General features: G+C 60.4%; 1 protein-coding gene across 3 annotated transcripts in view; it reads right to left on the bottom strand.

The window, feature by feature from the left end:
* GRAMD4 (GRAM domain containing 4) overlaps positions 1-25,702 on the bottom strand; it is a 69,480-nt gene that overhangs the window by 12,674 nt on the left and 31,104 nt on the right. For all 3 annotated transcript variants that reach the window (XM_055394736.2, XM_055394735.2, XM_055394734.2), the window contains exons 3-7: positions 23,245-23,365; positions 5,533-5,653; positions 2,150-2,211; positions 446-578; positions 30-55 (exon numbers count right to left, since the gene is read on the bottom strand). In XM_055394736.2, coding sequence (XP_055250711.1) covers positions 30-55; positions 446-578; positions 2,150-2,211; positions 5,533-5,653; positions 23,245-23,365 — 463 coding nt within the window. The remainder of the gene's footprint in view (positions 1-29; positions 56-445; positions 579-2,149; positions 2,212-5,532; positions 5,654-23,244; positions 23,366-25,702) is intronic.

The raw sequence follows: 25,702 nt of genomic DNA, 5'->3' as shown, positions 1-25,702 counted from the left end.
TACTTACTAAGTCCACGCTGGGTACTTACTGAGCCTCCTCATGTTCTCGGTCAGCCTGAGAGGGAAGGAGGGGAGGGGTGAGTGCCAGCACCCAGGCCCCGGCCCCGCAGCACTCCACGGGCACTGGGGGAGACCCTGGGGCCGCAGGAGCCGCGGGCCAGGCCCCAGGGGGTGCTCGCAGGGGGGCAGGGGCACCCCATCTCCCGCCCCGGTGCCCCCGCCCCAGCCTCAGCCGGGCCTGGCCTGCAGGCACTCCTGCGGCCCCCGGGCCCACTGTCCCCACACGGGGTGTCACAAGGCACGAGCTGGGCCGCGGGGGCTGGGGAGCTCAGTGGTGCGGCCGCCCCATGGAGGACCTTCCCTCAGCGTGGCCAGGAGCCGGGTCCCGGGGGCCCTTGGATGGTCCGGCTGGACCCCACCGCCCCGACCTCCACCAGGGCCCCACCTCCGGGCACTGAGGGGCTCCTCCGTCTCCACGGTGCTCTCCTCGGGCTGGAACCGGAAGTCCTCCACGTACTCCCCGAACTTCTCGTAGAACCACTTCTGGACCCGGGGGCACAGCCCCTGGCTCCGCCGCTCTGCAGGACGGGCGGCAGGTCTCAGTGCGGGGCTCACAGAGAACTCAGGCGGGGGGCTCGGTGGGGCTGCCGGGGGCACGTCCACAGCAGAGCAGGGAGGGGCTCCGCGTGCTGAAGACCGCCTGAAGAGCTTCAGCTCACGGCGCACACCAGCCAGCCAGGCGGACACTGGGGGTCCCATGCGTCCCTCACGCCAACCCCCAGCTTGTCGGAGGCTGTTCCCAGGGCAGGCGCCGTCTAGGCAGGCGCTCAGCCCACTGAGGGGGCTGTGCTGACCTCCCCACAGCCTGTACTGGCCATACTGGTTTGTCTGGGAAGGGGCCAGGTGGACACTCGCCCCCGGACACCCCGAGCCTGAGGCGCAGCCAGTGCAGGCGGGTGTCGGGGGCGGTGCTCTGGTGCGCAGAGGGGCGCCCAGGGAGCAAACTGGTCTCCACCTTTGGAAAGACCCCCCATGAGACGAGAAAACCAGCCCAAATCCCGGGGATGAGTCTGTCCCTTCAGGGGGCGGGGCATGGAGTCGCCTGCAGGGGGCGCCATCCCCCCACAGTCAGAAGGGGACGCAGGGCGCGCAGGCGGCCACGTGTCAGCTGAAGGAACCGAGGCCCGGGGCCAACCCGAGGACACTGCAGAGGCCACCAGACCACGGCCATCAGCATGGACCTCGGCTTAAGGGTGGGCTGTGGGGGCAGGGGGCCGTGTGCAGGAGGCCCGTCAACCGCCAAGCTTGGGGGGTGGGTGTCTTGCAGGGTCTTGTGCTCCTGGCCTGGAAACTGGGCCTCCGGTCCTGAACCGTGAGGACCCGAGGAGACTGACCCACTGGACACCCGGCCAGCCTGGCGGCACGTCCAGCACCGGGGCCTGGGGAAGGGGCAGCTCCCTCTCCGAAAGGCAGGCGCAGGGGCCCTGCACAGGGCAGGAGGGAGGCCGGGACCCACTCTGGTCCCCGAACTCAGCCCCCCATCTGGAGGTCCCCTGAGAGGCCTCCCCTCTCGGATGGCAGTCTCCGCATCTTTACCCCGCACAGGGTTCAACTGAGGGTCCCTCCAGGGTGGCTCTCTGAGCCCGAGGCCACGCAGGCCAGGACCGCCGCGGACCAGGCCCCTCCAGAGCCAGACAGAAGCCCGGTTCCCTCCCACAGCATCCTCTTAATGACAGCTCCAGAACGGGCCAAGTGTGGATGGAGACAAGGAACACGAGCCCCGGGTGGGAAGAAACAGCACCGGAAGGTTCTGTGTCCTGACCCGGGGCTGGGTGAGGGGAGCTGCAGCACACCGCCCACAGCTGCCCCCACAGCCCAGCACCCCCGGTCAGGACGGCCAGCCTCCGGGAAGGGGGCCTGGTCAGGGCCATGTAGCCAGAGTGACCACCCGACCCCTCGCTGGGGAGGGGCAGGCAGAGAGGCCACCTTGTGTTTGTGCAAAAATAAAGTCAAGTTCTGATGGCACGACTTCCAACCTGCTACAAAGACCCCCAGTGGGTAATCAGGGACACCCAACGGGAGGGGGTCCTGCAGGTAAACAGGTGCCCCCGAGCACAAAGCCACCTCCCCTGGATGCCCCCAGGCCTACCTGCTCCGTTATTGACCTGGGCCTGTCCTTTCGGGGGCTGCTGAGCTGGCGCCTCCTCGGCTCTTAAAGAGGGTCGGGGTGGGGGAAGCAAGATCTCTGTTAGTTCAAGACACGGCCTGAGTCCAGGCTTGGCAAAGCCATGCCCAACACGCCGGTGCCCAGTCCCGCCCGCCAGCTCCTTCTGGGGTCCCAACTGCCCCACTCCGATGTGGGCTGAGGGCAGCAGGGCAAGCACAGAGCTGCACCTCTGATGGGCACAGTGGGCAAACGTAGAGCTCTTCCGTTCCTATTAACTTTGACTCACTCGTTTATTTACTGTTCAGCTCGGAATAAACACCTCTTACACCAAGTACTGGGTCTTCCCTGATAGCTCAGTTGGTAAAGAATCCGTCTGCAATGCAGCAGACCCTGGTTCAATCCCTGGGTCAGGAAGATCCGCTGGAGAAGGGATAGGCTACCCACTCCAGTATTCTTGGGCTTCCCTGGTGGCTCAGCTGGTAAAGAATCCACCTGCGATGCGTGAAACCTGGGTTTGAGCCCTGGGCTGGGAATATCTGCAGAGAAGGAAAAGCTACCCACTCCAGTATTCTTGGGCTTCCCTATGACTCAGCCTGCAATGCAGGAGACCTGGGTTCTATCCCTGGGTCGGGAAGATCCCCTGGAGAAGAGAACTACCCACTCCAGTATTCTGGCCTGGAGAATTACATGGACTATACAGTCCATGCCGTCGCCAAGAGTCGGACACGACTGAGTGACTTTCACTTTCATGCTGATTCCTGGGCCCAGGGAAAAGGTACTTATCGACACACGCACAGACTACAAGCACCACTCAAGGCCACAGGCTGGGTGACCCCTGCCCGGCAGGCTATGCGCAGGTCCCAGCTTGTTCCGGGCCGGGCTCCCTGCCCTCGCAGTCTATCTCGCTGCGCCTGCCCACCGCAGTCCCCGGCCCTGGTGCCTCCCCGGGGCTCCCACCCACAGACCTGACTTCCAGCCGCAGGCCCTGACGGCAGCGCCCTGTCCCTCAGGCCGCCCACCTGCCCCCTTGCCCTGCAGTGGGCTTCTGACACACCGCTCTGCTGCTATGCTTCCCAGTCAGCAGAGACCCCAGGACGTGGGGAAACTGGCACCCCAGGCAGGCCTCAGTGGGATTGGGGGCAGGGGGCTCCCCCAGGACAGACAGTGGGGCCCACAGACCCTCAGCAGGTGCACCCCCTCTGCATCCTGCTCTGCTCACACGACTGATCTGTTTTTAATATTTATTTTATTTATTTGGCTGCACCGGGTCTTAGCTGTGACATGCTAACTTTTAGTTGCAGCACGTGGGATCTCGTTCCCTGACCAGGGATCGAACCTGGGCCCTGGGTACTGGACCACCAGGGGGTCTCCCCCACACGACATGATCTTCCAATAGGGAAGAACCTTCTGCATTTGATCACAACTTAACCACTAAAAGGATGCTGCCTATAACCTTTAATTACACATAATAGCCCATCTCTGGGAACCGTGCCTCCCAGGAGATGAGCATTAGGCTGAAATACTTTTGTTTAGGTCACAGGAACCCTCCGGACCAGGCCCACCGTGAATGACTGCAGGAGGCAGAAACTCACACACCCGCTCCGGAAGCTGCGGGGAACCAGGAAGTATCTGACTTAAGTCTCTCCCCTTTTAGTATAAACGGGGCCTGCATTCTAACTCAGGCAAGGTGGGTCCTTGGGGGCACATGCCCACCCGTTTTCAGTCTGTTGGCTTTCAGGATAATGTCATTACTTCTGCCCCAACAACCTGTCTCTCAATTACTGGCCTGTCGTGCGGTGAGGAGGATGAGCTTGGACTCAGGAACTACCCGAGTCCAACATCTCTGGGAACCGACCCAGTCTGCAGGTCCGTAACCACAAGCCGTCATGGCCACAAGGTGCTGGAGCGGGACACACAGTGGACCAGCTGGACCAGAGGGCAGGGTGTGCAGGGGCCGCGGATGCAGCCTCGTGAAGCGGTGGACAGGGAGGCAGCAGACAAGAGGGGGGCCCAGAGAAGGGAGCCGCGGTCAAGGAAGAGGGAGTGAGGCCTCCACGCCCACCCCTCCTGGTGGCCAGGCTGCCCAGAGGACCTTTGGTGCCCAGGGCTCCTGACAGTTGGGGCTTTACTGGAAATGGAGTGGGGCTGGGGCACACAGGGACTCCATTCCGGCCTGGCTCGCTCTGTTCCCAGGCAGGGGTCCAGGCCTTTGCCAGGACAGTCCCTGAACCGGCCAGGGGTCCCAGACACAGGGGCGCATCCAGGAAGCGCTGACGGCGGGCTCCCAGAGAAGGCCGGGCCCAGGCGTTCAGCTGGGGATGCACGGGTGAAGAGACACCCAGCGCCAAGCCACAGGCGGGCCCGGGGTCTGGGTGGCCGCAGGCAGGCCTGGGGTCTCTGTCTGATGATACTGACCCCGCATAGTCACTGGGTGGGCAAACTCTCCAGCACAGTCACCCACTGAAACCAGCAGGCAGGGGCTGAGCCTGCGGGGGCAGACGTGTGGAAGCCCACAACACCCCTCCAGAAGCTGGGGCAGGACACCTGGCTGCCCCGCGATGGAGGGTCCACGGCAGGCTGGCCCCGAGGTCGCGGCAGGCGCGGGCGTCTGCCACAGGCAGTGATGCCAAGAGTGCAGGGCAGGGAGGTGTCCAGGGGGCAACAGGGGCAGTGGGGGAAGGGTGGGAAAGCACCAAGGCAGGGAGGCAGGGTCCCGGTCCCGGAAGCAATGGGCAGCCAAGACTGGAGGACACAGGGCAGCCCTGGGGGCTCTGTGAGCCATTCTGCAGCCCTGCTCCTCCGGGACCCCCAGGGCTCAGCTGTGACTCCTCTCCATCCCCTCAGTGTGGAAAAGGAACACCTGCACCCCTTTCCAAAGGAAGGCCCCAGGACACAGGAGGCAGCCACCTTCCCAAGACCACGGCTCGTCACGGGCACAGGCAGGACACAAGCCAGAACTTTGGGGCCGGGCCCGCCAGCTCCACCTGCCCCGGGCCCTCGTGACATCCTCGAGGAGGCCTTGGAGGGGCATCCCCACTCAGCAGACGCCTCACTGAGGACCCCTTCCCGGGGCAGCAGTACACACAGCCCCAGAGTAGGGAGGGCGACCCGCAGGCCTCCCAGAAGGGCTGAGACCCCACCTGGAGGGGGGAGACGGGACAGCAGAGGCCACAGAGCACTGGGGACTGGCCACCAGCATCTGAGCGGGGTCTTGGCTCGGGGACCCTGACCACCAAGGGGCAAGGTTACCTGGCTCCGCCCGTCCCCTCAACATAGACACCCGCCCTCCCCAGCCCCTGCCCGGGGTGGTCCTCGAAGCCCCACCGCCCCCTGCCCGGGGTGGTCCTCGCAGCCCCGCCCCTCACCTGGCCTTCAGCACTTCCTGGACCTTCTGCTCTAGCTCCAGCCTCCGCTGCCGCTCACGGTCCAGTTCCTGCCGCAGCATCTCCGCGTTGGTTTCCTCTCGCAGTTTCCGGAGCTCCTCCTCTGTGAGGGAGAGGAGCCAGGTGAGCGTCACGCGGCCTGTCCCACCCCCATACAGAGGCGCCAAGCAGCGGCTGCTGCCACACTTCACCCCGGGGGGCACCCCACGCCTGCAGGAGTGTATCAACTGGGGCTCCTCTTACACGGTCCAAGCAAGGTCTCAGTCAATGCAAGCTGAGGGTCTCCTTACTTAAATAAACTAATTCAAGACAGACGCACAGAAAGACCCTTCACCAAACCCTCTCCAGGGGAGGGATGCTGGTGGCGCCTGGTCACCCCGCAGACATACGTGCAGTGCGAGCCGTTCTGGGAGGCCTTGGCTGCTGAGCAAAGCCCCTGCGAGGGGCAGAGAGCCCACCACTGGCTGCCAACCACCTGAGGACGGACAGCAGGCAGATGAGAAAGAGGGCAAGAGAACAAGCCGGTGCTCAAGAAAACCCGCACCAAGAAGGTGCGCCTGAGTCAGGGCACGGATGGACGCACAGAGGGTCAGGGATCCCGGGGGGCAGCCTGGGGGAGGCCAAGGCGGCAGGGCCTCGGGGTGAGTGAGCACATTCCCCTTTGGGGTGGGACCAATGGAGTCATGACAGAGCGAGCTCGGGAGGAGGCAGAGTGTCAGGGGTCAGAGGAAGGAGGGGGGCCCATGGGCCCGGAGCAGGGGAAGCACGAGCAGCTGAGGACGCGAGGACACAGGGACCCCTGGACCCCCGCAGGAACACTGCCCAGGACACAGGGACCACCGGACCCCCACAGGAGCACTGTCTGGACACAGGGATCCCCAGGCCTCCACAGGAGCACTGCCCAGGATACAGGGACCCCCGGGCCTCCACAGGAGCACTGCCCAGGATACAGGGACTCCCGGGCCTCCACAGGAGCACTGCCCAGACACAGGGACTCCCAGGCCTCCACAGGAACACTGCCCAGGAGAACTGCCTGGACATAGGGACCCCCAGGCCCCTGCAGGAGCACTGCCCTGCCCATGCCCTGACGTTGGTCCTGACACTCACTCCGGACTTCTGGCCTCTGAACTGTAAGAGAATCAGTACACTGTCTGAAGCGCCCCGTGTGTTATGGTGGAGACAGGGAGCACACACGCACGTGGGTGCACACACCCTCCGTGGGCGTCGCTCGGCACCTGCACAAACTGGACACCACCCGACGACACCCAGATCCAGAGACAGTGGGCGGCAGGCCCCACAGTGGTCCCTGCCGCTCCCTGGCCCTCCGCCCCGCCATATCCCCAGGGTGGGGGAACACAGGCTAGAGCTCTAGCACATGCGGCCTCCCTTTCTGGAGACTGTGGGGTGGAAATGGGTGTGTTCTCGTGGGCTCGGGCGGCTATAACAAAAATCCACACAGTGGGCAGCCTAGACAGCAGACACATGCTTCTCGCAGCCCTGGAGGCTGAACGTCAGGGTCTGGGGCTGGCAGACTTGACTCCTGGGGAGGACTTCCCTTCTGGCCTGCAGACAGCTGCCCTCTTGACAGGGCACACAGTGAGCTCTGGCACCTCTTCCTCTGCTTATAAGGGCACTAACTCCGTCCCGGGGCCCCACCCTTGTGATCTCAGCTAACCCGAGCCGCCTCCCAAGGGCCCACCTCCCCCCTCCACCTGGGGCTGAGGGCTTCCACGTACAAATGCTGGAGGCGCAAACACTCGGTCCAGGACAAGGAATGAACTGGGGCTCTCGGCCAGGACAGTGTGCTGAAGGCCCGCCGCCGGGTGCAGCCTTCGCCGGGTGCGGCCTTCGCCGGGTGCGGCCTTCGCCGGGTGCAGCCTTCCCTGGGTGTGGGCCCACACAGGTGAGGCCCTGACTCCCCAGAGCCCTGCAGGGTGTCCCTCTGGAGCAGAGGGGGCGATAGGGCCTCCTGATCCTGCAGGTGCGGCCTCCTCCAGGCCCTGCGCGCTTCGGCCGCCAGCCAGGCAGCAGGGGAACCCGGGCACCTGGCTCCAAACCCCCACCAGTCATGCTCACGGGGGCCTTTTCAATAGCTGCCAAGAAAACATGGGGAGCAGCCCCCGGGCAGAGTAATGTGAACTCCGACAACTGTGACAGAAGGACAACACACGCTGGGCCGGGAGGTGGGCAGACGGCCGAGCCAACAACATGTCAGCCCAGGGACAGGGCCACCGGCCTGCTGGGGGCACCAAGGGCAGTAAATGGGTAGCACTGGGTCCCAGGGCCCAGCTGAGGGCCATCTCAGCGCCGCCCCTGCCCTGAAGTCAGCCCTGTGCATGGCGAGCAGCGGCTGTGGTGTGGACGGTAGGTCACAGGCCACCCCAACCATGGGGCTGACCGGCTGCAAGGGAAACTTCACAGGAAAAGCCACATGTGGACACGTTCCAAAAGGCATTCCTGAGACCTTGGAGTGTGACCGACTAGTTCCCCAGAGTCAGGGGTGAGGACTGGAGCTCAGGGGTGGCGGGGACAGCCCTGAGTCTCAGCAGTGCCGGGGTGGCAGGGTGGCCTCTGCTGCCCCCGCTCCTAGTCCTATGAGACCTGGAACCTTCTTTCTGGACAAGACAGGGCTCCTCTCCTGTCCTGGTGGTCTCATCAGACTCGGGGACACAAGACCCTGAAATTCAGGGCACGGTCGGCACGACCACCCTGGGCCCCCCACCTGGACAGACTGGTAGCACAGCTGCGTCTGCATGGCGGCCCCCGCCCAGGTCCAGGCCGAGCCACAGGGAGACCCTGCCCCTTCAGGGGCACCCACAGTGGGGCAGGAAGGCAAGGTGCTGGCCCATCTCCTACAGGAGGAGCTCATGACTCGCTAGATTGTGCCACTAGCCAGGGAAAAACGTTCCGCTTTGCTGAGGACTGGGACCCATTTGCTGGGGAAATATATATAGAGTCCAGGGGGCCTCCCTGCCTCTCCTGCTGGGACCACCCTGCTCTGGGCATACAGGGCTCAGCAGTCTTCAGTGCCCTGTGGGCCCCTCCCACCAAGACCCCTGGGAGAAGACCCCCCAGGCGATGGGCCAGGAGGACTGCACGCCTCCACGCCCCCCCCGCCCAGGGAGCTGCCCACGGTTTCTCCCAGAGGCCCCTTCAGGCCCGCTGTAAGGCACCACGCTTCCCCGAGGACATGGCCTCCCGGATGCGCGCACCAGGCAGAGACATGGGCGGGGACGACACCAGCGGCGTGGGGGCCGGGGTGGGAACGCACGGGCAGCGCCAAGAGCGGGCGACCGGCTGCCACCTGGCGGGGACCGCCTGTACCCTGCACCCCAGGCGAGGGGGCCCACCCTCAGGCCTCAGTCCCGCCTCCTGCTGGGGATGCTGGGGACCCCGACCAGGAGGACGAGAGGGGCTCAGATTCCCACCCATCATGGATGCACCACAGGGAGCACGCTGGGAGGTGACGGGAGCACTCGGGTGACCGGGGGTCCGAAACCCTGACACGTGACCCACCCAGGAGCCCAGCCTCCACGGGGACCCCCACTCCGCCCCACGCCAAGCCTGGTTGTGCCAAGAGGCCACTGCCTCACGCACAACCCCATCAGCAAACCTCGCTGTGCACACGTCACACACCCGGAGGGTCTGTCAAAGTGGGGACGCTGCCGTGACGCAGCACCCACACCATCCGCTGGTGTCCCGGGCACCTGTGAACTGGCTCCAGTTTAGTCCAGTCGCTCAGCCGTATCTGACTCTTTGCGACCCCATGGACTGCAGCACGCAAGGCTTCCCTGTCCATCACCAACTCCCGGAGTTTGCTCCAACTCATGTCCATCAAGTCGGTGATGCCATCCAACCATCTCATCCTCTGTCGTCCCCTTCTCCTCCTGCCTTCGATCTTTCCCAATATCAGGGTCTTTTCAAATGAGTCAGCTCAACTCATCAGGTGGCTAAAATATTGGAGTTTCAGCTTTAGCATCAGTCCTTCTTTGCAGCCAAAGATGGAGAAGCTGTACACAGTCAGCAAAAACAAGACCGGGAGCTGACTGTGGCTCAGATCATGAACTCCTTATTGCCAGATTCAGACTGAAACTGAAGAAAGTAGGGAAAACCACTAGACCACTCAGATATGACCTAAATCAAATCCCTATGATTATACAGTGGAAGTGACAAATAGATTCAAGGGATTAGATCTGATAGACTGCCTGCAGAACTATGGACGGAGGTTCGTGACATTGTACAGGAGGCAGTGATCAAGACCATCCCCAAGAAAAAGAAATGCAAAAAGGAAAAATGGTTGTCTGGGGAGGCCTTACAAATAGCTGTGAAAAGAAGAGAAGCGAAAAGCAATGGAGAAAAGGAAAGACATAAACATCTGAATGCAGAGTTCCAAAGAAGAGCAAGGAGAGATAAGAAAGCCTTCCTTGGGGATCAATGTAAAGAAATAGAGGAAAACAACAGAATGGGAAAAACTAGAGATCTCTTCAAGAAAATTAGAGATATCAAGGGAACATTTCATGCAAAGATGGGCTCGATAAAGGACAGAAATGGTAGGGACCTAACAGAAGCAGAAGATATTAAGAAGAGGTGGCAAGAATACACAGAAGAACTGTACAAAAAAGATCTTCACGACCAAGATAATCACGATGGCGTGATCACTCACCTAGAGCCAGACATCTTGGAATGTGAAGTCAACTGGGTCTTAGAAAGCATCACTACGAACAAAGCTAGTGGAGGTGATGGAATGCCGGTTGAGCTATTTCAAATGATGTTGTGAAAGTGCTGCACTCAATATGCCAGCAAATTTGGAAAACTCAGCAGTGGCCACAGGACTGGAAAAGGTCAGTCTTCATTCCAATCCCAAAGAAAGGCAATGCCAAAGAATGCTCAAACTACCGCACAATTGCACTCATCTCACACGCTAGTAAAGTCATGCTCAAAATTCTCCAAGCCAGGCTTCAGCAATATGTGAACCGTGAACTTCCAGATGTTCAAGCAGGTTTTAGAAAAGGCAGAGGCACCAGAGATCAAATTGCCAACATCTGCTGGATCATGGAGAAAGCAAGAGAGTTCCAGAAAAACATCTATTTCTGCTTCATTGACTATGCCAAAGCCTTTGACTGTGTCGATCACAATAAACTGTGGGAAATTCTGAAAGAGATGGCAATACCAGACCACCTGACCTGCCTCTTGAGAAACCTGTATGCAGGTCAGGAAGCAACAGTTAGAACTGGACATGGAACAACAGACTGGTTCCAAATAGGAAAAGGAGTACATCAAGGTTGTATATTGTCACCTTGCTTATTTAACTTATATGCAGAGTACATCATGAGGAATGCTGGGCTGGAAGAAGCACAAGCTGGAATCAAGATTGCCAGGAGAAATATCAATAACCTCAGATATGCAGATGACACCACCCTTATGACCTCTACTTTGGCTCAGAGGTTAAAGCATCTGCCTGCAATGCGGGAGACCTGGGTTCGAGCCCTGGGTTGGTAAGATCCCCTGGAGAAGGAAATGGCAATCCACTCCAGTATTCTTGCATGGAAAATCCTGTGGACAGAGGAGCCTGGCGGTTATGGCAGAAAGTGAAGAAGAACTAAAAAGCCTCTTGATAAAAGTGAAAGAGGAGAGTGAAAAGGTTGGCTTGAAGCTCAACATTCAGAAAACAAAGATCATGGCATCCGGTCCCATCACTTCATGGGAAATAGATGGAAAAACAGTGGAAACAGTGTCAGACTTTATTTTTTGGGGCTCCAAAATCACTGTGGATGCTGATGGCAGCCAGGAAATTAAAAGACGCTTACTCCTTGGAAGGAAAGTTATGACCAACCTAGATAGTATATTAATAAACAGAGATTACTTTGCCAACAAAGGTCCGTCTAGTCAAGGCTATGGTTTTTCCAGTGGTCATGTATGGATGTGAGACTTGGGCCATAAAGAAAGCTGATCACCGAAGAATTGATGCTTTTGAACTGTGGTGCTGGAAAAGACTCTTGAGAGTCCCTTGGACTGCAAGGAAAGCCAACCAGTCCATTCTAAAGGAGATCAATCCTGGGTGTTCATTGGAAGGACTGATGCTAAAGCTGAAACTCCAATACTCTGGCCACCTCATGCAACGAGTTGACTCACTGGAAAAGACTCTGATGCTGGGAGGGATTGGGGGCAGAAGGAGAAGGGGACGACAGAGAATGAGATGGCTGGATGGCATCACCAACTCGATGGACATGAGTTTGAGTGAACTCTGGGAGTTGGTGATGGACAGGGAGGCCTGGCGTGCTGTGATTCACGGGGTCGCAAAGAGTCAGACACGACTGAGCGACTGAACTGAACTGAAACGAACTTCCAATGAACACCCAGGACTGCTCTCCTTTAGAATGGACTGGTTGGATCTCCTTGCAGTCCAAGGGACTCTCAAGAGTCTTCTCCAACACCACAGTTCAAAAGCATCAATTCTCCGGTGCTCAGCTTTCTTTATGGCTCAAGTCTCACATCCATACGTGACCACTGGAAAAACCATAGCTTTGACTAGACAGACCTTTGTCAGCAAAGTAATGTCTCTGCTTTTTAATATAGTGTCTAAGTTTGTCAGTTTTTCTCCCAAGGAGCAAGCGTCTTTTAATTTCATGGCACAGTCACCGTCTGCAGTGATTTTGGAATAAAAATAAAGTCTGCCACTGTTTCCATCGTTTCCCCATCTATTTGCCAGGAAGTGATGGGACCAGATGCCACGATCTTAGTTTTCTGAATGTTAAGTTTTAAGCCACCTTTTCCACTTTCCTCTTTCACCTTCATCAAGAGGCTCTTTACTTCCTATTTGCTTTCTGCCATAAGGGTGGTGTCATCTGCATATCTGAGTTTATTGATATTTTCTCCCAGCAATCTTGATTCCAACTTGTGCTTCATCTAGCCCAGCATTTCGCATGATGTACTCTGCATACAAGTTAAATAAGCAGGGTGACAATATCAGTCTTGATGTACTGCTTTCCCGATTTGGAACCAGTCCGTTGTTCCGTGTCCAGTTCTAACTGTTGCTTCCTGATCCTGGGGGCAGGCAGGCAGTCTGGTGTTCCATCTCCAAGAACTTTCCACAGTTTGTTGTGATCCACATAGTCACGTGCTTCAGTGTAGTCAGTGAAGCTGAAGCAGATGTTTTCCTGGAACTCTCTTGCTTTTTCTGTGATCTAACAAATGTTGGCAATTTGATCTCTGGTTCCTCTGCCTTTTCTAAATCCAGCTTGAACCCCAGGGCCCCCAGAAACAACTCCCAGTGGGACCCTGGACCCACGGGAGGTGGGTCTCCTGTCCCGATGCAGGCAGGCCTCTTCTGGGAGGACTGGCCCCACTGGCGGTAGGAGAGCCGTGGCTCTGGCACCATGTGGAGACAGTCTACCCTCCTGAGCGCCTATGAGCTCTGCTCAGCCTCCCACGGGACCCACCTCTGAGGCACCCCCCTCCCCCAGCCAAGGTGCGAGGGCCTGGCTCCCAACAGGTACTCAGTGCAGGCTCCCCGGAAGAGGCGTGGGTGAAGCTTCCCGGGAACCCCTCAGAGACCTGCCCGCCTCCCCGGCTCCTGGCCGCCAGCCCCTTGCAGGGACGAGAATGCGTCCCAGGGGCAGCAGCCTCGCGCTTGGCTCGGGGTAGGGGCTCCCACAGCCCTGCCAACCACCTTTCAAGGGCAGGCCAGGGAGCTCCACGGGGGAAACAGGGGTGGGGGTTCCACACCATCACAGCCTCGCTCCTGGGGTCCGTGGGCGGGGTGGTGGGTGCCTTCCCATCTGCTCCTCTGCCCCCAGTACCCACACGCACCCCAGTTGCCTCCATGGACCTCCAGAGTCAAGCTCCAGATACCTCCTCTGCCCACGGCGCCTTCAGCAGGAAACCATGTTTTCCTCAATGCGCCTGAACTCCCATCCCCTGCCCCTCAGCTGTGAGAGGTCAAGAGCAGCCAGGGCCCAGCACACGGGACCATCAGCCAGGGCACCCAGGCCGACATGACCACGTGTGGTCACTCAGCTCCCGTCCTGAGCCCCGGGGGTGCTCTGCGTGTGGCTGCAAGTGTGCAGACATGCTCACATCCCCAGCCGGGGGCCTCGGGCCGTGACCTCTCGCCCTGGGCTCCTGACAGAGCCCCCTCAGCCCTCTCTGCCTTCCCACAGCACAGCGCCCTCAAGCTGTCCCCCATTCCCAGGGGGGTACCCTGCAGAGCCGGAACCGATGGCTCCTCCCTCCTCCCAGGACCCCTCACGGCACTGTCCACCTCTCTCCTCAAAGCCACCACCCCCCACCAAGCCAGTACGGAGACAGTGGCCCTGCAGACAGGGACCTTTGGACACAGCCCAGCGAACCTACTCATCCCCATTGACAGCAAAGCCAGGAGAAGACTTCCCGCCTTCTCCGCGAGCCTCCTCCCCTGGGGGTAAAAAGACGAATGAGTAAACCCCAGCGACATCCTGATCACTCCTCTCCCTCACGCCCTTCCTTCGAGCACAGGCCTCCCGCAAGGCCGCGTAACTTCTAAGCCTGGAGTGATGATCAGACCCCATGACGGTGGACACTGCGGGCTGCTGCCTCCCGCAACATATTTAGATCAACTGCCGCACAGAACCCAGCCGGCTCCTCGCACAGCACAAAGGCGACGCAAATCCCTGCAAATTTTCTCCTCCTGCTCTCAAACGGAGAAGAAACGGGCGGCCGCTCCTCACCAGGTGGGAAGTGCTGGGCTGGTCACTCCAGAGGCGGTCTCCCCTCACTCCACCTCCCAATAGGCCTGTGTCCACAGGGGCTGCTGGCCTCTGTCCTGGATCTCTCCTTGGGCCCCCGGGACACCCTCCAACCCCAGGCCCAGCTTGCGGCCTGTTCCGAGGCAGCCTGGCCTTCTGCCCACAGGCCCCGGATACCCCTGGCTGCAGCAATGGGCTCCCCACGCGTTTCGGCTCCTTCGGTCAGGGGGCTGCGAGGGTCTCCTGCAGGTGGGGGGAGCGGAGGTTCGGCGCCACGCACAGGGCAGAGGGAGGAGCCCCTCAAAGCGCCCCACGCTGACTTCCTACTGCTGAGAAAGGCGTCACCGCCAACGTAGTGGCAGGGTGTGTCCTTACAGCTCTGTGCTCAGTTTGAAATGGCACTCAAGGGGCTCGAGGTGGGGCGGGGGCAGGGCTGGCCTCTCTGAAGGCTCCAGGGGAGAACCCACATCCCGGCCTCTTCCAGCTTCCAGAGGCGCCACATTCCTTGACTGGTGACCCCCCGCCATCAGGGACACCACCCCGACCTCTGACTCCATCATCACAGCTCCTCCTCTTTCTCTGACCCCCGCCTCCCTCTCCCGAGGACCCTCAGGACGCCCCTGGGTCCACCTGGATACTCCAGGCCCGTCTCCCTATCACAGGCCCTTCACTCAATCACACCTGCAACATCCTTTCTGCCACGAAAGGTGACACAGCCACAGGGTCTGCTGATGAGGACGTGGGCACTGGGATTCTGCCCACCAGACACCACACAGACACAACTCTCTCAGGCCAAGGAGGCCGCGCAGGGCCTGGAAGGAAAGGACGATCCCTCTCTTTCCATCTGGCCCAGAGAAGGTCTTCCCGCTCCCAGGAATCCGGCCATCTTAGAAGGTTCGGGGCTTCTGAGTCAAGTTCCAGGCGGGATCCTGGCTCCCCTGGCCTCCAGCAGACATCCTTCCCATCCCCTGGCAGGCCCTGGCCACCTGCCAGGTCAGCAGACGGCACCAGGCCTTGGAGAGGCGAGCAAAGGCCAAGAGCAAAGAGGAGCCCTCCTCTGGCAGGTCACGGCCTCTAGGGGTGCGGGGGCCCCTGCCAGCCCCCTCCTCACCTCTGGGCGTGTGTGTCCCTGTCACCCAGAAACAGGATCTGCCGAACACCCCACTGATGGCGCTTCCACGGACTCGGCCAAACTGTCACAGTAAGAAGCGCCACGCAGAGGGCATCCTGGAGTCAGCCTGCCACGAGCCCGGGACCTGCACAAGCGCGTCCTGTTGGAGGCCCGCCTGCGGGCGGCTCTCGTGAGCCTCTCAGCACCTCTGCAGCCATGCAGGTGGGCCAGGACAGGGACCTTCACACCTGCCAGCAACTCAGTCACAGGTCAGCGGGGGGTCCCCTGGAGTAGGAGCCACAGGCAGGCAGGTGGGAAGGCTGCCGCACCAGCCGTCACAGGGCTTGCCCGGGTCACGGGGCACGGCTCCCAGCCTGACGCTGCTCTCCTCTCCAAGGCCTGGTGCTGTCTGCTGACCTGGCAGGTGGCCAGGGCTGGCTGGGGGACAGGAAGGACGTCTGCTGGAGGCCAGGGGAGCCAGGATCCCACCCAGGACACGACTCAGAAGCCCCGAACCTTCTAAAATCACAGGGCATGCCCAGGGGAGAGGTTGGAGCTGTAATTTCCTCACTGTGCCCCCACCCAGTGGGACAGGTGAGCAAAGCCGGCTTCTGGGTGCAAGGCTCCAAAGGGGAAACCAGGACTGGTTCCCAGGGGCACATGGCCCACCCCCGCCCACCTCCCACGAGAGCAGAAAGAATCTAACAGGGAGAAGGAGCGGGCAGTGTGAGCCCAGAGGGACCCTCAGGCACACAGGTGCCATCTTGACTTCAGAAAGCGTGGTTTCTGCAGCCAAAATGCCCCCCTGGTGTAGCCCAGGGGTGAAGCCAGACTCTGCTCCAACAGGAGCCTTTGGGGCCCCCACCAGGGTACCCGACAAAGGGACGAGGCAGAAGGAGCCCCAGACGTGGCTCCCCAAACATAGGACCACAGCTCCCGTGGCCAGGCGTTTCCTATTGCACCCGCCCACCAGGACCCAGGCAGCCCGCCCATGCGGTCCAGCCTCCCCGCCTCCCCGAGATGAGCAGGGACAGCACCACCACGGCCCGTCTTGGGGGAGACGGCGGGCGGGGGGGCCCCTGCGTTCATGCCCACCCACGCCCAGCCCACTCCCCGGCCCCAGGCAAAGACAGGGCGAGAAAGGAACACGGCTCCGAGGCTATTTTTAAACCCGTAAAAGTAGAACTCTCAAGCGAGAGTCCTCTTGGCACACAATTCAACAGGCCCAGCCACCGCCAAAAATAAAAAATCAAGTGATAATCCTTAAATAAAACTGCTTCCCACCGGCCAGGTGTGCAAACGCAGGGCCCACCCGCTGCGCTATTTCTGGGCTGTGGTCAGGTAGCAGGCTGCCCACCTGGAAGCCCACCCAGTGGTCCCAGGCTCTGCCGTTCACATCGCTCCTCAAGTGCTTCCAGCCTAGCCCCCTGCTCCCCCAGCCCAGCTCATACGCCCCCAGCCCGAAGGCTGCAGAGTCACACCTTCCCAAAGCGCCAGGTACAGGGTCGAGAGCCGGGAGTGCGCTTGTGGCAATCCCCCCGTGGCTTCCTGCACCTTCTCCCCTCGGTGAAGCCAGCTCATCACAGGCAAGGCCCTGCTTTTGCGTGGACTTCCACCTGCATCTTCCCCAGCGTTCACTGGCTGTTGGACGCAGAGGTACCATCTGGGAAGCGTCAGCATCGCCCCGCCACGCGACAGCCAGCAGGTGGGGCGGCTCTGAGCTCTGACACACCCACGAGACAGAATGCACACTACTGCCTTTCAGACACATTTTAGGAAACCGACCGGGGGTTTGGGGTGAAGGAGCAGAGCATGAACATGTTTCTCATCTAAAATAAGCTAGAACAGGATCCCAGGCCAGTGCTTCCACCCAGAACAGCCGATTTTCAGGAACCAGGGATCGCCTTTCTGCAGGTGGCAGGCTGATCTGACAGTTCCAGTCCAGGCTCCGGGGCTCAGCCTGGCCAGCACTGAACCAGGGGACGTGTGCACCCAGATCCTCCTGCCAGCCAAGTGAGCCCTCGGGGCCTGGGCAGGGGAGGCACCTGGCCGGGCACGGGGCCAGCTCGCCTCTGTCCGGCAGCGCGGCAGGACCAGACATCCGCAGGGAGTAAGCAAGAAGCAGGTTCTCAGTTCAGAGCCGGCCCCGTGGGTCACACACAGGCACTTCAGGGCCCATTTTGTCTCTTCCCAGGTCCCTATGACACGCTCAGGCAGCTTTATCTCATCTTCATCTGCTGGTTATCTGATCTGTTTGCTCCCTTCCCGGCCGTGTGGGTCACCCATCAGCTGTCTTCCCGAAAGGGCAGAAACCACTCAATAAATACATCATCGCCAAGCAGAACTGTCTGACCCGGCCTCTGGCACAGACAGTTTATCCTCTCAACTCAATATCGCAGAATAAACAGGAGGAGTGGGGTTGCGATTTTTTGGTTTGCTGTGTTTAGAGCCAGACCCCAGAGAGACATCTGCAGGGCAGGTGATCTGACCCTGACAGACATCTGACCCCAACCCCAGCCAGCTGTGGGTGGCTGCCCCGCCGGACGCTTCCACTGCAGACACTGAGCAGGTCCGAGCCCTGCTGCTTTCAATGGTGACAAAGGGCTTCGTCAGCCTGAATCACCCAGACTGGAGCCCAGAAACTTCCTTCCTCCCAGCCTCGGCATTCAGAGGGGGGCTCTTCAGGCCACAGGAGGCTGATAGCCATCCTGCCCTCCTGCCCGCCTCCCTGGCCACCTTCTCCTGGAAGCCCTCCCACGGGGTCAGAGCCGGCCATACAGACCCACTGCTTGTTGGGGCAGGAAGGGGAGCTCCCGGGAGCATCACGGCTCAGGGGCAAAGGGCCCCTCACTGCCGGAGCCTCCCTCCCCAGGAACGACCACAGTGGTGCACCGAGGGCTGAGCTGCACACCCCAGGGACCACCCTGCAGCCCATCCAGGTAGGAGCCCACGGGCCTCAAGTCCACCTGGGAAGAAGGAACAGCTTGGCAATATGGAACCCACACCCGGCTCAGGGACCCCAGGGCTTAGCCTGGCAACCCTGAGGTCCCAGAAGCAGTTCCTTCCAAGCTCCAAAATCTACACAGGTCACTCTGGGAGGTGCCTGCCTGTGCAGCTGATGATGGCAGAGCACCTCCCTTCCCAGAGCCCGTACCCAGCAGGCGGTCGGTAAGTGCACGCTCCTGAGCAGAAACTGCGCAGCAGTGTGCGTGCGTCTGCGCCCAGACAGCAGTAACAACTGAAACGCATTTCGGCTGAACTGAAAATGGATAGCGGCTTTTCATTTATTTATGCGCTTCTTTAACAAATTTAGCCTCCTGCCCCCGGTCCTGAGCCAGGACGCACTGCAAGCTCCCATTCTTCATCCCTCCGCCATCTCCTCCCAGGAACACTTGTACTCTTCAATATTTAATAACTGAAGAAAGCCGCTGTAAACCTGTGTTATTTCCTCCTCTCCAAGAAGAATAACAGTCTGCTTGTGGAGAGAAAGTACTACGGATAATTGAATGGAACTTTAACACGGACCACTCAGGCGCTTTACAGATGGTGGGGGCCAGGCTCTGGATGGTAGAACGTCCACAGGCACCCGCCCACTCGGGGCTGAGTCAGGAGCCAGAAGCCTGGGGCAAGCTCCGAGCAAAGCTCCCCGCAACCACCACCCACTGCAGACCCGGGCCGGGGTGGCCCGCCCAGCACACATACAGGCTCAGAGGCCACCAAAACACTCTGTGGTCCACAACCCACCGACATCCTTCCTTTCACACTGTACTCCCCTGGGTACAGGGACGAAGAGACAGGAGGCAGGGACTGGCTCTGTGCAGACTCCGACTCTGACCAGGCTTCCCTGCCGCGCCTCCCTCTGAGCACGGAGCTCTGATTAGGGCCTCTCGTTAGATGCTCAAGGTAGAGAAGAAGCGCAGCCCACACACTCCAGACTTCCTGTTAAGAACCACCCGTAACCACGTAACAGGCTGGGGGGGTACAGTTACCACCCGTAACCACGTAACAAGGAGCAGGGAGCAGGCGGGTACACACACCAGTGACAGGACCGACCCGTGTAGAACACGGAAGAGCTCTGAGAAGCATCTGGAGGGACTTCCAGGATGTGACCTCAGTGTGGAGAAAGTGAAAACGTGGCAACGTTTATCTAAGGGGTGGCTTGTGGTTTGGTCACTAAGTCACGTCCAGCTCTTTGTGACCCCATGGACTGTAGCCTGTCAGGCTCCTCTGTCCATGGGATTCTGCAGGCAAGAGCACTGGAGTGGGTTGCCATTTCCTTCTGCAGAGGCTCTTCCTGACCCAGGGATCGACCTGGGTCTGCAGCTCGGCAGGCAGACTGTTTACCACTGAGCCACCTGGGAAGCCCATCTAAGGGGCAGAGATACAGACATGTTTGCTTCTATAAAAATCCGACGGAAGAATGAACTGTACGGTTAGAAAACGACCAGTTATCTTCACGGGAAGAGAGGGACTGAGGGCCCCCGGGAGGGACAGCTGACGTCTCTGACTATACCCTGACTCTGGAAACATGGAAAGAGTTCAGACAACTGCAATACTGGATCTAACTCTAGAATGAACTCGGCAGTGTGCGAGTGGGGACAAAATGACATCCCAGACCTCCTGGTCAGATGTGCTGAGGACACTCTGACCTCAGCCTCATCCTGAGCAAACACCAGACAAACCCAGCCCATGGTGGGGCCATTTGAACACCAGGGAGACGGGACCATGGCGATTAAGACTCGCAATCGTATTTATAAGTCTCTGATCTCGTGAGGACACCAAAACCCCCTGCAAAAGCCCAAGATGCTCTAAGTAGAGAATCAACTCGTTGCTTTGAAAGCTGAAACGTGAAGGGGAAAATTCAAGCACACCTCCTGCCTTTCTATACAAACTACGTTTCCGGGCAATCAAAGAGTTAAGTTTTCAAAAATAGGTTGGTTAACAAATGGAGAAAAAAATGTCGGAAATCAAAAATTACCATCTACAACCTCTAATGAGATGATAGACGGAAGCCACAATGACAACCAGGTCATGATATGGGAGAAGAGGAATGGTCTCAGGGTAGCACACGCATCCACCACCCCTGCCCACCCCCAGCGAGGAGGGGGCCTTCCACAAGATCACCCCACTCCCACTCCAGCGAGGAAGAGGCCTTCCCCAAGATCACCCCCACCCCCACTGAGGAGAGGGCATTCTGCAAGATCACCCCCACCCCCACCCCCACCCCACCGAGGGACAGAGGACACGCCAGCTCACATGGTGGGACCATAAGGACGCCCTGAGCAAGGTACAAGGTGGGCAAGATACACCTACCAACCACAACTTACAGATCCTGTTTGTGATTTCAGAGAATTGCCCTAAAAATGACCAGATAACGGGAAGTTTGAGCCCAAGTTGCATATCCGATGCTATTCAAGAAACACTTGATTTTTCAGTTGTGATACAAGGCTGAGCTTAGTCGCTCAGTCATGTCTGACTCTGCGACTCCATGGACTGTAGCCCACCAGGCTCCTCTGTCCATGGGGATTCTCCAGGCAAGAATACTGGAGTGGGTTGCCATGCCCTCCTCCGGGGGATCTTCCCAACCCAGGGGTCAAACCCAGGTCTCCAACATTGCAGGCGGATTCTTTACTGTCTGAGCCACCAGGGAAGCCATAACTCATTTTTAAAACATAATCAGGGTTTTCCCCAGCAGTCCAGTGGTTAGGACTCCGCACTTCCACTGCAAGTGGCACGGGTTTGATTCCTGGATGGGAACTAAGATCCGGCATGCTGTGCCTCGCAGCTACTGAGCCCCTGTGCTCCAGAGCCTGTGCTCCAAACCAAGAGACGCCACTGCAGCAAGACCCCCACACACCGCAACCAGAGAGAGGCCCCTCGCCACCACTTGAGAAAGCCCACGCTCGGCAGCAAAGACCCAGTGCAGCCAGATAAACAGTCGTGTTTAAAAACGCCCATCATCACCCCAGGCCGTCAAGGCGGCGCTCTGCACTTTCACGACACGAGCTACCCAGCGTCTCGCTCTGTAGATAAAACACTCGGGACAGAGCACAAGCGCCGGCCCGAGCGACTCCGATCCGAGGCCAGGCGGCCTCTCCTCTCCTCTGCTCTTCAGCCCCATATGGGCCTCCCCGGGGGGCACAGCGTCCTGCCCCCTCACCTCTCTGATGGACGCTCGCTCCCCACCCACCTTGCCTGGGAACCCCTTCTCCTAGAGGCTTCCCACCGCCCCTAACCCAGCAGGCAGCCCACCTCCCTGTCGGATGCTCACAGACCCGTCCCTGCCCTGGGGAGCACCTGGCTCTGTTGGTTCCTCCGCTGGACCCAGAAAAGGCAACTGCACAAAGCATCACCCACAGATGCTCACCGGGGCCACCCAGCACGGCCACCGCACGACAGGCCCAGTTCGCTCTGGAGAGACGGCCTGGCTGCCCCTCCGTTCATGCGGCCGCCCCAGGGAGCTCAGCAGGGACCGAGGTCACAGGGACAAGACCGCACGGGGAGGGCCCCTCTCGGTCCACAGCGTCCATAGACCCCGCCTCCCTGGCCACAACCTCAGACTCCCAGGGAGACCGAGTGCTCAGACCTGGGGCTCAGACCCTGCGGGCGGGCAAGCGCCGGGAGGCAGGGTGCAGGCAGGCACACACGTGGAGTCTAGGCCCTGTACACACGCACGGGCTCAGGGAGGCGCTGACCAGCAAGAGGGGCCTGGGGGGAAGACGGGGTGGCCCCTGGGGGGCAGGACAGTGCACGGAGAGGCAGTGAGGGCCACGCGGCCCACCTCCCGGGAGGAGAAGGCAGGCCCAGCCCCCCAGGCTTCCCACCAGGGCATGTGCCGGCCAGGGGTCCCGCACGCTGCACTAGGGCTGCAGAGTTGGGATGCCCGCGGCTGGAGCTCAGACCACGCTGAGCACACACAAGAGGGAGACGCAGGACAACGGGGAGAGGGTGCACGTGGGGACAGAGGGCGAGGGCCCCGCACGCCCGGTCCCACCCATCAGAGGGGACCCCGGCCGGCAGGACCCAGCAGGAAGGTGCCTCGCCCTGCACCCGCCCTCCGGGGCCCAGGCGGCTCTGCTCGTGCCTCGGACGTGCCTGGCTCTAGGCACACGGGGCGAAGCTAATTCCCTCTCCCTCTGCGGTTCGCCCCCTAAAAGCATCACCCCCATGCTGGTGTCAGCTGTGAAAACAGCCTGCCACGTGCGTGGGCTTCAGGGTGAGTCTGCCTGGATGCACCTCCTTACTAGTCAGAGGACTTAACCCAGCAGGAGGGCCACTTTTCTTAGCTCGGGAGCCTCTGTCTCCTCGTCTGTACAGGAGGGCAGAGGGGTGGAGAGGGAACCACGGACGACGCATCACGTGGGATCAGCTCTGGAAGGAGGCCCTTCCGGAACCATGTCTACTGTCATCACTGCCCAGAGGCCAAAACCCCAAGGCACCCAGGCCCACCGCTCCTCGATGAGCAAACCACACAGGACAGGAGATTTCAGATCCCCCCAAAACCTCTGATGGATTCTAACTAACCACAACGGTGCGCCAGACTCTGAAATGACGAGAAAACCTCTGATGGATTCTGAATTAACCACAGCAGTGCGCCAGACTCTGAAACACTGAAAATTTCCAGGGACATTTTATTCCTTCCCCTCGTCTGTCTTAGAAAGTAAAGACATCACAGCCGTGCAAAAGGAAGTCAGACTCAGGAGGCGAGGGCCATGTGGGGATGTCCCCGTGGGGCCAGGCCTGTCCCCACCGCTGGCCTGGCAGCCGCCACCGTGACCTCTGTGTGACCCAGCTGTACTCCTGCAAGACTGTCCCCTCTGCCTGCTGCCCCCACCACCCCGCCCCCACGCCGGTACTTACGTAAAAAGTGTTTCTCCAATAAGGCGATTTCCAGGTGACCTTTGATCTCATTTAAGCGATCAAACTCTGTCCGGTTGAAGTCCTGGACTCCTGCAGCCATGATGAGGGTCCCTGGACCAGCCTGGAAGGAGGACACCAAGAGAGAGCTCAGAGCCGCCTGGAAGCACCCTGGGTCCACACCACCTGGTTCTCTCATCACCTGGCGCCTTGGGTACCCCGAGGACCCCACGCTCTGGAAAGGCTGCGTCCCAGAGGCCCCCGCCTAGGAAGGCACTGGCCCTGCGTGAGAACCTGCGTCAGTTCACCTCGGTTTCACCTGCCAGGGAAGGGACCTCTTGAGCAAAGACATCCTTGGCGCCCCGGCAAGGCCAGCATCCAGAAATGACAAACTAAAACCACAAGTATGCCGGATGGGTCACAGCTCTCAGACCACAGAGAGAAGGAACTCGTGGAAACCTGCCCCGGCCTGTGTGCTGACCTCCCAGGAGGGCAGCCCGGCCACGGGGCCTGGTGTCCTCCTGCCTGGGGGACTGGGCTGGTGCCCGGGGAGCCACAACAACAGGACTCCAGGGAGGGCGTGTCTGCATGCCAGGTTGCAAGGGGAACTCCAAACAGGGCCCTGTCCTGGCCCACAGTGGCTCACTAAAGCCACCCCCGCTGTCCCGCCAGGCTCAGGGCAGGCTCCGGTTACAGGCCGCCGCTGGTAAGGGGTGCGGGCATCCCGGACACTCCCCTGGTCACCCCACAACTGCACCCTGCCACGCAACAGGGCCATCTGACTCCACGTCCCTCCCAAAATGGGGTAGGGGAGGAAGGGGACACCCAGCCTGGACAGGGTCCGTGACTGGCTCCCGCACACAGCGTCTCGTCCGGAGCCACAGCCCAGGAGGGAGAAGCAGACACTAAGACTCTGGCCCGGGGCGGCCCTGTCCCGGCCCCTGACCTCCTGGACTGTCAGCTGCTCTGGCCACCGCAGCACGAGCTCCCAGACGGCAGGGACCAGGCCGGGTTTATCCGCCTGCCCCGTGGACCTGGCAGGGGCAGGCACTGGAGGGCTGGTCAGCAGGCAAAAGGCAGGGTCCCTCTCCCCACCCTGCTTGCCCACTAGCCTTGCAGACAATGGTGCCCCTCCCCTGCCCATCCCCAGCCTTGGAAGACAAGGTGGTGGCCCCAGGGCAGAGGATGGAGGCCAGCCTGGGAAGGTGGCCCTACACGGATCTGGATGCCAGACTCATCACGTCAGCAATGTCCCCACCAAGGCAGGCAGGGCAGCCCCTGGCTCGTGGCCCCAAGTGACAACGCATGAGCCCACGTCCTCGGAAGGCTGAAACGCGGGTCAGTCTCGAGCGGCTGGAACTAAGCCCGTTTGGAACTTGTCCCGGAGCTTTCAGATCCCTTCCAGGGGCCCCCAGGTCTGAGAGAGGCTGGGATCACACGGCTGTGGCCGGCTCAGAGCCAAGGTCCCTCAGGGGACAGCAGAGGTCACGGGGCGCGCCACGGGAGGTGCTGGTCACTTCCACCAGGATGACACACGACCTGCCCACACGGCAGCGGTGGCGCAGGCCATGTGGGCACAAGGCTCGCACGAGTGACACAGGGTCCCAGGGGCAGAGGTAACAGGGACAGCGTGACCCGCTGTGGGATGCTGGCCCGTCCCCGCTATGGAGAGAGAAAGAGAGAGCGAGCCCCTTGGGACTGGGGAGGTGGGCTGGAGAGTCATTTGCACTCATAGCCCTGGGCTCGCCCTTCCCTGGGCCCTCACCAATCGGCTGGTCCCACCCCCACAGGAGGCACCCCCTTCCCAGGATGGGCCTGTGACCCCCATGGCATCCCACCCGGTAGATGCTGCTGGCCTACCAGGAGACACAGCAAGTGAGGCCCCAGCCCACCCCTGACCCGGGGGCAGGAGGACAGCCGCCCCTCTGCAGGGGAAAGAGGCCATGACCAGGCAGGGCGCTGCCCTCAGGGCTCCGCAGCTCCAGCCCGCCTGATCTGATGCCGGCTCTTAGGAGGCAGTGCCGATACATTATTCATTGCTGCCAGGAGCACGCGAGCCTGTCCCTGTTCTATTATGAAGCATTAATAATACACGGGGCCAGGCAGGCAGGCTCTCACAGCCACAAGGAAAGCCTAGCTCAGGTGCTCAGGGAGGAACCGCCGGGCCACCAACCCTGGGGTCCACGTGGGCGGGGTCATCCACAGCTGGTAGTGCAGGGGGTCACCGGGCTTCTTCGCTGACAACGGGGAGATTCGGGCAGCTGTCCCCACAGCAGGGAGCCGGCCATCACCCTTGGCCAGGAGGGGACCAGGACAGTCTGCCCCACCAGCTGCCCACCCGCTGACCAAACAGAAGTTTCCAGAAGGCAGGGCCTGCTCACACCAGAGCCGCTGAGCCCCACTGAAGAGACCTGCTGGCCATGGAAAGGGTGTCCATGGCCGGCCCACAGGGGCCACTGTC

The sequence above is a fragment of the Moschus berezovskii genome, chromosome 6 (genome assembly GCF_049115385.1).
Source record: "Moschus berezovskii isolate FMDL1 chromosome 6, NW_MosBer_1.0, whole genome shotgun sequence".
Classification (NCBI taxonomy): Eukaryota; Metazoa; Chordata; class Mammalia; order Artiodactyla; family Moschidae; genus Moschus; species Moschus berezovskii.
This window is presented reverse-complemented; position numbering and strand designations above follow the sequence as displayed.